At 39.4% G+C, this 16,980-nt stretch overlaps 1 protein-coding gene across 2 annotated transcripts; it reads right to left on the reverse strand.

Annotated features, from left to right (window-relative positions):
• Positions 1–222: 222 nt before the first annotated feature.
• Positions 223–3,855, reverse strand: METTL18 (methyltransferase like 18). Of its 2 annotated transcripts, none has more exons than XM_053457637.1 (2): positions 3,770–3,855; positions 223–1,514 (listed from the first exon to the last, which is right to left on the reverse strand). In XM_053457637.1, the coding sequence occupies exon 2, from the start codon at positions 1,438–1,440 to the stop codon at positions 355–357; it is 1,086 nt and encodes a 361-aa protein (XP_053313612.1). In that variant the 5' UTR covers positions 1,441–1,514; positions 3,770–3,855; the 3' UTR covers positions 223–354. The 2 variants fall into 2 exon arrangements, with proteins under 2 accessions (XP_053313612.1, XP_053313611.1); XM_053457636.1 differs by having other exon boundaries at positions 223–1,412; positions 3,770–3,847.
• Between the last annotated feature and the right edge of the window lie 13,125 nt (positions 3,856–16,980).

Here is a 16,980-nt window from a genome sequence, read left to right on the forward strand (position 1 = left end):
TCACTGCCTACAAGTGGGTTCCATAACTTATAATGCAAATTAGCAAGATAAAAAAACAAAACACCAAGCAGGATTGAGGTCAGTTGTACACTGGTAAATATAAAATTTTTATAAAATTGTCTTTAATGGGTCACATAATTAACATTGCTTTAACTCTGTCTTCACTTAAAGTGACAAGGGTTTTTTTTTTTTTATATGTGGATCAAAAAAATGCACATGAAATTGGATTTTAATGATTTTATTATTTAAGCAGAACATGTCACTCAAGACATACATCTGATTAACTCATGTCATTTTGCCTCCTACATTTTCAAAATAGATATTCTGTATTTTATAATAAAAATACAAAATATGTTAACAGACTTTATTTTCATGAAAGAGGCTAAGAAGCTGTCTTTGTAGTCCATCATCATAGACCTTCAGTGTTTTAATGCAAAACACTTCTTTCTTTTTAACAAACGTCTCGAAAACATGAACACCCCCTCCCACGCCAAAATAATGTGACTTGGTAGCCAGGTACACAGTGCCGTTTTTTGCTAATAAATTTTGAAACACATCATGCAGTGCATTGTAGTAATCAGGATTATATATGGTCTCTGATGTAAGAATAATATCATATTTCTTAGGAGGCACTTCATTTTGCATTAACCGCATAAACTGTGACCATTCCCCTGAAAAGAAGCGGCATTTGGATAGGAGCCCAGCCTTTGATTTTGACTTTCTTTGTCTTTTTAGACTATGCTCTTCTTCAGAACACTCACTGAATTCATCAATGTCACAGTTTGCCAGTGCATTAGGCAATGTTATCTCTCCAATCACAGTGCTGTTGTAGTCTTGAAAATGCACTTCTTTGGCTTTTCGTTTAAGAGCTAGTATTCCAAGTAAACCGGCTCCACAGCCAAGATCCAGAACACTTTTTCCTTCAAGATCTATGTCATGGTCTTCCAGATATTTTATTAGGTCAAATGTACATTCCCAGATTTTCATGCCACCTTCATAAACGCCAGAAATGAGGTCAGACTTAGATGTTACAGTTCTGTTCACTATGTTCTCACTATAAGAATCTCCTTCTGACAAAGTCATTTCAACAACAGATACATTTACAAAATGCAGCCCTGAAATACTTTCAACTATTTTATTTTCAAGTGCTTTGCTGACATCTTCTGGAGGTTTGTGCTCTGTGGCAAGTGCTTTTTCTTCTGCTAGACAATCATGACTTCTGTTGCCACTGTTAAATGTATTGGTTTTACAAGATGATGTCATCAGTTCTGTTTCTTTGACATTGTCTGTTGTCCCTGTCTGCACCTCATCTCCTAATGGTAATTTATTGGCCTCAGAATTTTCTTCTTTGTTTATGAGGTTTGGAGAGTCCTCATGCAATTCACATTCAGCAGATCTGCTTTCAGTCTCACCTATAGTGAAATTAAATTGAAATGACATCCTTGGCGTGAAATCGAGACACAATAGGAATTTAAAAATAGCCTATTATTTCCAAAGCATTAATTGCAGGGGTTCTAGAAGAAAAAGAAAAAGAAAAGATTAGATTTTTTTTCATAGTAAACACAAACAATAGTAAGAACCAGACTCTACACCCAAAAGGAAAAAAGCTTTGACTATAATATAAAACATTAAACTTTTTAGAAAATACTAGACTAAAAGGCTGATATGTCAATGCCACAAGTATAATTATATATATATATATATTTATTTATTTTTTTTACATGCGATATAGTGAATGATGAAGAAAAATCAATAAAATCCCATTGATACTAAATAGAAGGGGGGGTGAAAACATTTGGCTCTTACACTACCACAAGCAATACATTATAGTCACAAATAATCTTATGTTTTCATCCCATATAGCATTACATGTTATAAAATGATATGACCTTAGAACTATACACAATTCCACAAACTTCAGACCAATATTTCTATATAAGACATGCTATTGCCCATGCAACAGTGCGCTCAAGATTAGCAATTGACTTACATTAATGGCCTAATATGTTATTGAATAGTTTCTGTGGTACCAAGAACAATTTCAGTAATGTAACGGTACAGGATCACTGCCTCTAATAATGAAATAAGCCCTTTTGCTTCTGAATGTATCCGGAGGAAAAGGCCCCAACATGAAAATAATGATTTCTACAACACAATTCAATATTTTTCTTATGTAACTAATTGAAAGGTTACAGTTTCAACACTGTTTGGAACACATACTGTATCAGCGATAAGAAATGCATGCATTAATGACATGTCACATTACATCATTTTTAGCCAAATCAATTTTCAATTTCACAAAAACAGAACCCAATCTACGAGAGCTGATCCTTCTGTTAACCTCTGATATGTTAGATGATATGCTCTTCGAAGTAACATGCCACAGCTTGTTACTGGGTTTCCAATGTTACAGCATACAGCGATCAGGGATAATGTATTGTGACATCACTTCCTTTCAATAAAAATTATGAGAAAAGACCTAAAAAAATCAATAAAAATAGTGGAGTAATGAGGTTCTGTCAACTACACAACTCTCATCACCCTTGCCAGAACAATGCAGAGTGTGATAGGAGTTGTTACCCTCAAAAGCTGGCATTTGTATTTTCTACTTATTTTCCAGTCTTTAACATGATTATCACGTTTAATCAGTTCTAATATGTATAAAAACGACATTATATTTTGTACTGTCACATACGTGGGCTGCTTGTGCAATCCAAAATGTATTATTGTATTGCATATAGCGCCATTATATTCTGCAGCACTGTACAATGGGTAATGCATGTACAACCATGGCTACATTTCTCAAGGGAGTGCGAGCTTTTAAGAATCAGAAAACTCTAACATGAACTATTGTCTCAGTAACTTTTGAAGGAGTTTTGAAAATGGATTACGTTTTCTCCACCTTTTAGCGAACTTGGAAAAGGCAAAGTAGGAGAGAGTGTTCTGCCCTTATTCCTGGCATACTTTCTCTACAGTCAGAAGATTTGTCAAATTACACACAGACTCTTATAAAATACATAATTCTAAATAACTTACTCAACAAAAAAGACACCAACTGGTTATGACCCCTAGCCCAAATTGTCATTTCATGGTCATGAAAAGATGTTGCCTGTCCACCTAGGTAAGAAAAAATCTTACAAATGATAGACCGTGACCAAGTTATTTGGAAACCCTTACTAGAAGTCACTTTAAAATCAGTTACCCTTGGAGGGTGGCCCTCAAAGACCCCGCTAAAAACCAGACGCTGTAAATTCTCATTTCTCAGGGATTGCCCTTTCATATTTTTACAGGAAATAATTCCTCTATTGAGTTAAAGATTGGGGTATTTTTTATTAGTTTCATGAGGTGCATCCAATCAGCCAAGCTGGTAACTAACAAGCACACACTCATACTGACCACACCACTCCACTCTCACACTAACATGCATTACCCCCAACCGAGTAACACACAATGCAACGGATAACACATCTCAGCAACATGCACACCGACAGCTCCCATCCACACCGGCGTACACTCAATTATAAAATCTCCGCCAGGGTAATGCAAACATTCACACTCCACAAGCACCACGCTCCTCCATTCTACTCCCCATAATCATCTTACCGGTGTGTCAGGGAGCACTCTTTCATAGCAAGCAACTGTGACAGCAGCACTAGTTCTAGTCAAAGCACTCATTGTTTCTGCCTATTTCCCCCCACCATACGCATATACACAGACTGCAATATTAATCACTGAGCGCATATCAGCTGCAAGCTCCTGCGCCCTATACCTTTTCTCTGCAAGCGTGTTGCTACTACTTCCCGAGCTCTTCCGGTATCCGACATCAGCAGCTCCGTCAACACCACGGAAACAGACGCTTCAGTTGTATACGCCCAAAAGGTGGGCGTAATGAAACCTCCTGATCCCGCCCCTCAGTCATCAGGCTCATAAAAGCCGCCTCTGGCGCGTGCAGCGCCATTAATAGACAGAGCAGAACGTGGTGGAGTGGGGTTGCGATTGAATAATATAAAAGACTAAAAGACTAAAAGACTAAAAGACTAAAAGACTAAAAGACTAAAAGACTAAAAGACTAAAAGACTAAAAGACTAAAAGACTAAAAGACTCGGCAGTTGTGCCATAACAGTCTTATTGCTGCTAAAGGCTATTATTATCTAGCATACTAAGGCACTGTAGCCTACAGCAAAAGGAAAAACAAAGATTATTCTGCAGGCACCAAAATAGCTCAGAAAATCAATAAAATCAGAAGCAAGTAATTTAAAACAGTTTTTAATCTTATTTTAATAAAAAATAAGCTTTCATTTTTTTTTGTTAGAGCAGTAAGAGGAGGCATACTTAGGCTATGCGTATTTAAATATTTTCATTTTAAAAATAGTATGGGACACTAGAAATGAACTTTTTTATTCAGTAAAGAATGGGTAAAAAGTAAATGTATAATGAAAGCAAATGTTCCTCTCTTTTTGCAAAGTTTACTTTGCTTTAAATGGCCATTGTTCTAATTCAAAGCAGCTCTAGGGGCATGTGTTTTTTCTCTCGTGCCATTTTCAATCTATACATATATATATTTTTTATCTGGCAGTCATCCTAAATTGGATCATATTTGGTTATACAAGCAGTAAATGTTCCTCCTCTAAGGCACCTTTTAGTCCCTCAAGTTTTTGAGAGTTACTCTACTTGGTCAAGTGGTCATCCACTTAAAGTGGTCATATACTTAAAGGTTTGATGGTTTTCAGTTACCCCGGGAGTAGATGTTACTCGTGTAACACTTTTTCTTGTCTGTTTTAGTGAAAAAAACAGTCATCTTAAAAATAGATTAATTGTTTTCAATTAAGCTGGCGCTAGGTGTTCCTCTGCTAATCTGCTTTAGTTTTTTTTTATGGTAGCTCATATTTACCTAGCAGGAATCCTAATATTAAAGTTTAAATTATTTTTAATTACGCTGACTAGTCATGAATAAGGTTTAATTAATCACAAATGAAAACAGTGCTGTGAAACAAAAAAACGAAAGTGTCTATTAGCAGAATGAGACAATTAACAACAGGTTCTGCATTCAAATAAGGGGAAACTTCCTAATACTTTTTTTTTTTTTCCCCAGAAACCGGCCTGATGAAAGCAGAAAGTTGACCTTGTAGAAACAAAGCTTTCCGTGTATTTCAATAGAAAGCAATGATGCAGGATATAATAAATTAATCTGAAACTAGTTCATAGTGTTCATAATATATTTTGTGCAAGAATATTGGCAGTGAAACAATATTCTCCAAAATTATGACCGTGAATGTTGATACTGGCAAAATATATTTCTTTCAGCACGTAAAATGCATTCTGCCACCAACATAAAAGTAGGGATAAGGATCTTCTCTCGCACCTAAAACCCACATTTTTACAGCCTATTTCTGATTCCAGATTTTGCCTGTTGCCCCTTTTGATGTGGTGATCAGATGGCTGGCTTCTGCTTTGGTTTATAAATGCATTTGTGTGACGTTTAGGACTGTAGAACCCAGTGATACCCTTATACCCAGCAAACACTGAGCTCCTAGAAAAGGGACTTCAGGAGAGGAAGTGGAGCTATACTGTAATTGTTAGAATTTCACCATGTGAAAAAGGCATCATTAGAAAGATCTTAACTAGTTTTAGTTGATTGTTTATGTAAGCCTCTTCCAGGATTAATTACAAAAAATTCTGAAATTAATTTTGCTACATTAATTTTTGCCTAAAACACATAATTGGCGCATGGCAAAAGCAGGCAATAAAAGTGTTCATTTCTAATCCACCAATTTTCTACAGCCTTGGCCAGCTCTGCTCAACAGTTTCTGCCTCTGTCCTGCACACTGTATATGCATCCCTTTCATTGAAATCTTTTCTTCAAGTAGAAGATGGTCAAGCTCCGCTGCGTGTCCAGGGGGTCTATATATCGCACCAATGTGAACTACTTTATTAGCCAAATGGTTTCTAGGTTCTTTGTGTCAGAAACGGATGTCTATTTGAGAAATTAGGGGTTTCCATGTGCCAACACACCTCCATATAGGGGTAAATTGTTTAAATCCACGGAGCACAAATTAGAAAATGCTTTGATAAGAAAGTGGAGAGTTTAATACTGTGATGAATACTGTAATGTTACATCGGGAATGAAGATGTATGGTAACAAGGACAGAGGTGTAAATAACTGCAACAAGAATGTAAAAGAGTGTAACAATTGAGATGCAATTCTCAAAGGGACAATGACAAGAATCAAGAAAAGCTTCAGTTTTCTTTTTACAGATCACACAAACGGATTAAATAAATCTCCCCCTTGAGCATTCTGGCCAAATGTTTAGTTAAGTCAGATCACTCTCTTTTTACACTACTATAATGGCGTGTGTGTGTAATATATATATAATGTGTGTGTGTGTGTGTGTGTGTGTGTGTGTGATCATGCACCCACACAGGGCACCAAAGAGCACGGTCCTCTAGAGTATTAAAGCCACAGTCTCAGTGAGGTAATTAACCACAATTTATTTGTAATCCATATACGCAGATTTTAACAGGATTATACTGAACACAAATTCCCTATAAACAAAAGCCTAGCTCGTCTGAGCACTTACTAACATAGAAGTCCCTCACTAGTCAGGGTCTAAACTAAACGGAACGTAATCTCACCAACCTTTTTGATGGTTTCTTGTGTACATAGCAAGCCCTGCTGCTTCCAATAAAAACCTCACTCTTGACCCTCTCTAACAGGTAAGGCTTTATTGCAGTCAGTGCAGCTAATTACTTGCAGCTGACCAGTGCATTGGAGGCAGCCTGGATCCTGTCAGTCCAGGTGTATGTGAAAAACAAGACTTTCACCAGTCACGTGAATGATAATAAGATAAATATGTAAAATATATATCCAGGTTCTGCAGCTCCCAGAGAAAACACTCCTCACAAGTGTTCATACAGAGTATACGTCAAGGATGAGGCGCAAGAACATGTAGAAAAATAAAAAATAGTGTAGTAAATTAACACACTACTAATATATAATAGTGTGAAGTGCACTCACAAAAGTAGCAGTAAAGAAGGCTCGTCAAAATAAACCATAAAGACTTGAATTCTTCTTAGAATCTGGAATATAGGTAAAAAACCCCAAATGGTGTATCTTTTTTTTTTTTTAAATCGGTATTGGTAAAAGTAAAAAAAACTTACAAAGATGGTGGCATAATCGAGAAATGTTATGCAAAACAGGCAATATATGTATAAGTCCCAAGTACATGATGATTATGATAAAACATCCGTAAATTGGTCAAGGTCCAAGGTCTCGGTTCAAAGTGTAAAATCTCAACGCGTTTCGCCGAAAAAACGGCTTCCTCAGGAGAAAACTTTAAAAATCAGTAGAAATGCCGCAGGCTGGGAGTCTGTGAAAGATCCGTTTTGTGTGATTTCCTGATGTGGTTACGTCAATGTGTTACGCTGTCCCTCCGATTTCCCGGCTTGGTATGTTTGTTCGTAGGGTACCAATAAAGTTTTTTTTCATATATTCCAGGAGAGAATGGAACGAGACGGAGACGCTTCTCATCAGATTGCTGCTTTTTGGTCTCTTTCACACGATGACAGACACGTAGCTCGTACAGGAGGGAAAACGGAGCAAGCAAAAAACCATATGAAAGATGGTTCAATAAAAGCAATTTTAAACTTCTTTTGAGTTTCAGTAAATTAATTTGAAACGTAGCGTAGCATAAGAGGCCCATAAGAGGGGAGAGATATACGTATATAATATTTTTGTGAGGGTATCCAGATATCAAGAAAAAGATATAGGAGGATAATTGTGAGAGTGAATATGGTTACATCTGATTCTCTCGTTACATATAGCAAGAAGAAATCAGTTGTAAGAGGGTGAATGGATATGAAATCCATACAAATAGATCAGTTTCTTACAAAAATATCAAATTTATTAAAAATATCAATTGATTTTAAAGGTTTATTGAAAAATATATATATATGATATTTAATATATTTCAAATGAATGTTAGTATGTCCAACTCTACATTCAAACTTTTTTTTTTTTTTTTTTTTTTGACAGGGATTCCTTTTATATCTCCTCCACGCCAGTGGGGAGATACCAAATAAATCCCTATCATTTTAAAATGAGAGAGAGAACATTTTACAATTGATGCAGTGTCTTGGTACACTGTTTAAACTTTTTTCTTATGCCCCCTAAGTGTTCTAAACCATGCAAAGCTGCTCTCACCAATGCAAAATAAATGCTTGGAGTACCTTAAAGGATCGCATCCCATTAGCTAAGAGAATACGAACATGGGTGACAAGCTTCTTGGTAGTGATGGGTTTGATCGGGAATGGAAGCAAGGGGCAATGAGATAGCCAGGGAAGATAACAGCAGGTCCAGTATCGGCACCGGATACCACTAATTTGTGAGAGGCGAATATACTGAGGACAACTCCTGGTCTTTTCTGTTGTGTCTTACAGCGTGCCAAATGTAGTAGAAATCTGTCTGGACATTTGGTTACTCTTGCTAGGAATGTGAAACTGAAGCCCTGTAGAGGTGAATTCACTGGGATGCAAGAAACCATAAAAGGCCAAAAAGATGGCTGCCTTGATGACCAGGCTCCGCAGCACCCCGATTGGAGCACCATCGAGTAGGGACAACACACCCTGTATCAGTTTGCTTGATACAATGAAGGAGCATCAAGGTAATCCAATGACTTGAAATGCTGAACTCCTGCTAAATACATCTTAATAGTGCTGTGTGACAGGGATAACTCAGTATGACAATATGCAATGAACGTTAAAATTTATGGTGTATTGCGGGGATGCAGGCATTGGTAAGACTCCCGAACTCATACCACCCAGACAGTGCTGATAAATGTGCCATTGAAAACAACGTAGATGCCATCGATAGCAACTGGACAGGTGTGACCAGTGTCTGACTCTTAAAATGAGGGGGGGGTGTACGTGCGTGGTCGAGGTGTCAAGGCGACCCATCTGGGGTTAATGGATCCATTAACAACGACACATGAGTCCGAAGATTCTCAGATTCAGTGCAAGGTAGAGGATTACCTGCGGCGGGATCAGGCCATAATATCCCCAGACCTTGTCACCTGGCTAAACTGCAGGGAAGTAGTAGTGAATGTAAACAAATCGTATTACGTATGAGTTACGAGCTCATAGCCTCTTACTTAAGGATGTCATTTATCCCAGACTGCACCCCGGACCTAGAAGTCTCTTGCTCTGCCACCATCGTGAGTGCCAAATACCTCATGTCATCCATCTGTAAATAATGATTCGCCACTTACCCACTGTATAGGGCAGCCGCCAATTCTATGCCTTCTTGCCTGGAAGGAGATGGCACTGTCAAAATATCCTGGCTGGGTGCTGCTGGATCTCTCACCTCAAACCAGAGGCGACCTTTACCCCATAAAAGCTAAGACGGTATATATAAACCTTTAGGGATGGCAGGGTGGGGTGCTCGTTCAGGTACAGCTCTTCATAATTTCAGCTGAGGTACGAAAACTATTGAACCAATCAGCTGTGTGCATTTTCCTGATGCAAATGCTCACGGTGCAGCACAGCTAATTAACCAATCAGCTGTGCTACCTGTCCTACCTACCTGACAACTCAAACTGGTTTTAGCTGTCAAAGCCTGCTAAAACTAAAGTACCTGACCTGCATTTGACCCTTAACTGACCTCAATAATGGACAGTGTACAGTGCAGCTTAGTTAGCCTGTGCCTTTTTCAATGTCCATTGTATGCACATATAATGAACTTAACACAATAAATAAATAAACCACAGTTCAACCTTGGATAAAATTGGACGTAGCTGTATTAGAGGGTATAAGAGGCATAATAAACCTTAAACCATTTAAATTAACACATCGAAACTATTATATTATATACACAATCCACCCTTCCTTAGCCAGATTGTTAAACAGCCAAGCCTCTGTCCACCTCAAACCAGAGGCGAACTTTTACCCCAAAGCCAAAAACTCTGTTAAAAGATGTTTTCGTCCCCTTCCAAACAAGGTACAACTTTCTCCAGTAAAGATTGTACATTTGTATTAAGTAAAACTATTGTTACCAATATCCGATGTTACCAAGTCCGCATGCCTAAAGCTAAAACCCCTGGTTTAGGAAGAAATTTTTCAATTCACTTTTCTCCTAACCCTTTCTAAAGGTTTAAGCCCTTTTTCTTTACACCAAAGCCAGCATGGAACAATTTCTGAAAATATAAACAATGTATCAGGGAACATGTTTTTGATCTGAAAACTAAATTTTTAAGACAAAACATTAACTATTTGTGAGAACCAATGTCATTACCACTAACATGTAAAACATCTGGATAAGGAAAAATTAAACAATCCATTCAAAACTTTTAAAACATTTGCAATCTTTAAGCCACTAATCTCCTTTCCAATATACTTCAACATTTTCCTCGCTAGCTCCTAGGTTTGTACCATAAGGGCGGATGAACGCTCTTTAACCCCTTCAGGACCGGGATTTTGATACTAACGTGTCGCTAAAGGACCAGAGCCGTTTTTGTGTTTTTGCCATGTCTTTCTTCAACTGTAATTTCTCTCTTATCAATTGGTGCACCCACACAAATCATATATTTTTTTTTTCAGCACAAGTAGGGCTTTCATTTGAAACCATATTAAGCTGGGTAGTACATTGTTTTGTTTGAAATAAACTGGAAAAAGTGGGGAAAAAATGAAAAAAAAGCATTTTTTTACAGTTTTGTATACATACAAATTGTACACACATTGAACCAATGGGAAAAAATTATCCCAAATATATTCATTAACTTGTCCTGATTTGGAAACCACCCAACATGGCCAGGATTTTTATCTATTTTGACCAGTATAGGGCAAATATTGCAAGGCATGCGTTACGTTTTTGAAATGTAATTTTTTTCAAATTTGGCATGGTAGTCTAATAACTGCAATAGTTGTCACAGATACTGACTATCCCCCCAAAATTATATGTTTATGAACAGTAGATAAGTCAAGGTGTACAACTAGGGTAATTTTGACACTTTTCAAATAGGGATTTTATCGCCAATTGCTGCCAAATTTTGAGGTATTTTTATATTTTTTTGTTTTTTTTGCATATGTTGCAATGTTGCTTTAGATTTTATATTATATTTTGTATAGAATATGTGCAACTGCAGAACAAAACACCAAATTGTGTTCACCAACATCCCCCGGTTCCAACAAGGCCTCACATGCATGGTTCATGCATTTTTTTGAGGAAGCTATGAGGGCAAAACTGGAACATGCGCATTTTCCTTTTCAAATTTGGAATTTTCAGAAATTGGTTTCCTGGGCCCATATCCCATTTGGGACATTTTGGAAGCCCCCCGCTGTAAATTACCCCATAAAAGTATATATTTATGAACAGTAGACAAGTCAAGGTGTTCAACTAGGGTAGTTTTGACAGTTTTCAGCCAGCCATTTCTTCACTGATGTCTGCCAAACTTCACAGAGAAATTATTTTATTGCGTTTTTAACGCATACATTTCAATGTTGCACTGAATTTCTTGCACAGCATATGTTTAACACTGGAAGAAAACACCACATTTTGTTCACCAACATCCCCCGATTCCAACAAGGCCTCACATGCATGGTTCATGCATTTCTTGAGGAAGCTATGAGGGCAAAACTGGAACATGTGCATTTACATTTTTTAAAATATTTTTTTTTATCAGATTACTTGTAAGTGACAGGTTTAGGCCGCTGACATCAATCAGGGAGACCGATCAATAAGCAGCGACTTAAAATGTCACCGACAAGTGATCAGGTAATAATTATGATTTTTTTTATTTATTAATAATTTGTGTTTTTTCATAATTAACCTAGATGACCCCTCTCTCTTTGTAGAGCAGGGTCATCCATGGGCTGCCATAATGATCCGATCACTCCTATTGGCTAGGAGCGATCTGATCAGCCCAGCCCAGCATTTGACCTGGAAGCACCCTGGACTTTCAGGTCAGTGCTGTTATTTTTTTTTTTATTATTATTATTTTATTAATTACTTATTTATTTTTTATTTTTTTTTATTTTTCTTATTATTTTTTATTTTTTTTTAACTCTTTCAATGCTGATGCTCCATTGAAGCACAGCATTGACTGATATTTAGTCCCCACAAGCTTGTGGGGACTAATATTAACCCCTGCAATGCTGCGATGGGGGGTCATACACAATCGCAGCATTGAAGGGGTTAATTGAGGAAGAGGGGGGGTAGGGGTTAACTGAGCAAGGGAGGGGGTGGGGGGGCTGGTCTCCACACTCATGTGGAGACCAAAGAACCCTGTCTCCCTGTCCCTGAAGCTGCCTCTGGCAGCTGGGACACAATCTCCAATAGACTGGAGATTGTAGGGGAGGAGTCTCTCTGATCAGTCCTACAGGACTGATCAGAGGACTTCTGGGGGGTCGTTTTTGCTGTAGCTGGTCTGCCTGGGCTTCCAGGCAGACCACCAGCAGCAGAGCCCCCTACAAAACGGCAATTAACCCCTTCAATGCCGCGATCGCGGCATTGAAGGGGTTAACGCTGCACTGACGCTCTCATGGAGCGATCAGGCAGCAGGGGGGTGTTGGATCAGGTCCCCACACTTGTGTGGGGACCCATTCAACACCCCCCCCTTCCCTGAAGCTGCCTGTGGCAGCTGAAACCGCGATTGCAGATTTTTCTGCAATCGCTGTTTCTGCCTACAAAATCACTCCGTGGGAGTGATCGTAGGCTTGGGGGCGGGCTTAGACAGGCTGTGCTGTCTGCCCAGGAGTCCTGGGCAGACAGCAGCAGCAGCGCCCCCACGATCACCGCGATTGTGGTGATGTGGGGGCGTTTTTTGGAGGAGACGTACCTGGTACGTCCCGGTCTACCGGTGACTGTTAACCAGGAAGTACCAGGTACGTCCCGGTACGGAAGGGGTTAAAGCACCCAGGACACATAAGAATGAACCCGGATCAAAATGCAAACTGCCTTATCTATAAAACAAAATATGATCAGATAATATATCTCATAGCAACTCTGGCCTAACACAGCTGTTACCGTTGCTGCACCTATATGGAAAGAATGAGGTGAAAATGTATCTTTCCATGCCCAAATATTTGAGACATTTCTTAAGTACAGCATTTAATTGATAGGGGAGCATCATTATCATGTATTAACAAAGGGCCTGGCTCCATTGGTCTGTTATCCAGATCGAGGTGTAAATTGAGCACCGTACAGAACTGTAGTTCATTGATGTTAATATGAATCCATACACCTTTTACCTTCTTTAACAGTTTTAGAACTTGTAATGCATATTAATAATTTCCCATCACTTAAATCGACATCCTCAGCTTGAAGCCCTGATGGCCTAAATCTTGAGTGTGACACCAACTCACCCAATTTTAGAGCGGCAAAAAATGATAAAATAACAATAACTCATAAAAATCATAAGTTAACCCCCCAATGCCTTTAACTGTTTCAGCAGCAGAGAAGAAACTGGTTTTCTAACATAGCTGACATCTAGCATAACCTTTTAATTGTTTTATAATAAACTTGTTAAGCACTGGCTTATCACCCAGTAGCTTAGTACAAAAATTGATGCCACAAATAAACTTGTTCAATGACAATTTTGACAGATTTTTCTGCATTACTTGAAGCACAAAACAAGTAGCTGCTTCTAAGCTCATACATAACGGGTTAACCTGAATATCAGCAGCAAAACGCACTCAACTCTCCCAGGCCTTGGTATAGTTAACCCAAGTGGTTTTAGCCACTGATGACGACAGTAATTCATTTAACAAGGTATGATGAATACCCCCACGTGGGATGGCACTTGAACTGGCTCTTTTTCTGCATTTGTTTAATGCAGTTAATCTTCCCTTCAATATGAATTGCCTTGAGTAAAATATTATTGCATAAACATACCATGACCAACCTGTGCAATAATCAGTTGAGGGCAGGATGCATGCAGCGAATTTATCGCTCCCACCACACTTATGGTTATTGTTGTATTGTTGTCACATAATACATCCTTCTTATTAGCAAAATTACAACCCCAAACCTCTAACGCCACTACAATTGGAACCAGTTCTAATACTGTTAAACTCCGTGTCCAACCAGCAAGAAACCAGCTTAAAGGCCACTTCCCAACGCTCCATTTGTTATCCCAAAAATACCAAAACCTAAAGACCCAGATGCATCTGTTTAAAAAAAAAAAAAAAAAAAAAAAAAAAAAAAAAATCTACATTGCAAACACCTTGCTGCCTATTCTGGCCTTATTGTTTTTCTACTTAAAAATGTAATCACTTCTTCCAACTTCACTGGAGTCGGTAGCTTTAACATTTTGAAAATTAACCTGTGCCATGTTCCTTAAGGCATTTATTAGCCAAACATTCATGTTTATATTTGCAGTTGCCTTGCCATCTACATTGTGTCTCGTTGAAAGGCCAGCAAACACCTTTCTTTTGCATTAGAGTTAACATTATATTATTGAGCTGTCAGCAAACTCCATCTTTGAGGGAGCCTAGCGCTCACCCACAAAACACCATTTCATATTGCTATGCACAAATCTTTTGAGGAAATAAATCATAAGTATACCAAGCAAAACCGGTAATATTTCTATAAGTTTCCAAAACAGCCTCTAAATGCTGGAATAAACCAATACTCAAATAAGGCTGCTTCTTACAAATTACACTTTCGAAAATACAGAATGCCTGTAGCCAATTATTAAAGGATCTAGGTATATGCCTATGGCGATCATCATCTTTATCCATATCCTGTCATTAAAAATTCTTTAGAAGCAGGTAACAAAGATTAAAATATCAATATATTCACCTTTTTCCAAATTTTCTTTTACACTCTTACTAACATGATAACCTAACAATGACAATTCACATGTTCCTTCAAACAATTTTCAATAACCCTATTGCTCGCAACATTAACATTTAACCCTATCCTCTGAACCTTGCACCCAAGCAGGACCTGGACCTTGCTGTACACTTTTAAAATATTACCTAACAAATCTACCACTTCCCCTAGCTCATCTAAATTTTTTTTCCCCAGGGAAGCACTCGCCCATAATTGGGGATTACTCTAGCCTTGGTGTAGAGCTAATCTAAATTTTATTAAAGACAGGAGGCGAATATTTGCATAACTTCTTTACTTCAAGACCTCCAGCAGCAAAGAAACAGTTAAAAAAACATAGAAACAAAAGGACCAATCAGAACATAATAGAGTCCATAAATAACAGTCCAAAACCTCCAACTTCCTCTTCTTTGATGTGCTAAAAACAGGTAGCACTAAATAACGTCTCCGGACCTACTTCAGAGGAAAACACGTAGACCGCCAAAGGTACAGATCAGGAACTTCAACCGAACAGCAGTAGCCCCAACGGAATCAAGCTGTAAATGGAACAAAAATATGTGAAAGTACACGGCATACACAGTATACGTAGTATACAATAAGCAAAAACAGGTAAGTATGATCAAAACAATAAATCATAGTAATCATAATATAAACATCCAACTAGGAAAAAACACAATAAAATAGAACAGTAACCCAGGGAGGGAAATATTCGCCTCTTGTCTTTAATAAAATTTAGATTAGCTCTACACCAAGGCTAGAGTAATCCCCAATTTTATGGCAAGACAGGAGGCTTCATATTTGCAATTTTAAAGCGTCCCCACAACAGCAAGAGACGGATGAATACGGGGACGATAATAAAATGTACGAAAGGTAGACTCCCTAGACCAATCGGCTGCGGAAAGGATGTCAGACAGAGAGCCACCCAAATCAAAAGCAGCGGAAGCAGCTGCTCCCCTAACCGAGTGCGCCCCAAAGGAACCGTCTACTCCTGCCAACCGCAGGATCCACTTAATCCATCTGGCCACCGTAGGAGATGACACCGGTTTAAAGGGAGAGACATAAGAGATCAACAGAGGGCCCGAAGAGACTGCTCTAAGAGACGCTGTGGAAACCAGATAAACACGAACACACCTAGCCACACACAGCCTAGGCCTGTCAGGAAAATAAGGATAAGACACCGAGGAAAAAAGACCTTTGGTCCTACGAGAAACGGACACAGAAACACCATCTGGGGTAAAGGAAAAAGAGTCAGTGTTAAACGCTCGAATGTCAGAAACCCTCCGGAAAGACACCAAACACAGGAGCAGGGCCAATTTCGCCGAAAGCTGACGTAATGACAGGCCCTCGTTATCCGGCCACGCTTCCAGGAACCGTAGAGCAATGGATACATCCCAAAACGCAACATACCTGGAAGGAGGGGGTCGAGCAAGACGAATCCCTCGAAGGAGACGACAAACAGTCGGATCCTTCCCGATACTAACCCCCGCGATAGGAACGTGAGCGGCCGAAATGGCCGACCGAAACAAATTTATCGTCCGATAAGACTTCCCCGACGCGAACAGATGAGCGAGGAAATTCAAGACGAACACCACAGGTGCTGTAAAGGGATCCGCCTGTTGTTCCACACACCAGCTATACCAGGATCCCCACGCCTGAAGATAGGAACGTCTGGTGCCCGGAGCCCAGGAATCCCAGAGGAGATCTCTAGCTGCGTCTGATAAGCCTGCCGTATTCCAGGATCCCCTGAAATCGTCCAGGCCACCAATGACAACTGGTCTAGAAGCACCAGCGGATGAGGATTGCCCTCCGGATCCAGTAGGAGATCCCGAGACGAGGGAAGGAGCAGAGGATCGTCGCACGACAATTCCAATAGCAGGGGAAACCAGGGTTGTGTCTTCCAATAAGGGGCAATCAGCAGGATCGTGACCCGTTGCCTGTTCACCAGATGGAGCGTCCGGAGAATCATGGAGAAGGGCGGGAAGGCATACGCCCCCGACGCCGGCCACGTCTGAAGGAAGGCATCCACAGCCAGAGACAGGGGATCCGGAAGCCAGCTGAAGAACTCCGGTGTCTGCCGGTTCATCCGGGATGCGAACAGATCCAAGGTGAACGGACCCCGAACCTGATCCAGAACTCTGAAAACGGTCAGCAGCAAACTC

Source organism: Spea bombifrons, chromosome 2, assembly GCF_027358695.1.
Source record: "Spea bombifrons isolate aSpeBom1 chromosome 2, aSpeBom1.2.pri, whole genome shotgun sequence".
NCBI lineage: Eukaryota > Metazoa > Chordata > Amphibia > Anura > Pelobatidae > Spea > Spea bombifrons.

Coding starts and splice junctions, on each gene's coding strand:
- METTL18 (XM_053457636.1), bottom strand. CDS start 3,824: ATGTCGGATACCGGAAGAGCTCGGGAAGTAGTAGCAACACGCTTGCAG. Junction 1,413..3,769: donor AACACGCTTGCAGAGAAAAG/GTATAGGGCGCA, acceptor ATTTCACTATAG/GTGAGACTGAAAGCAGATCT.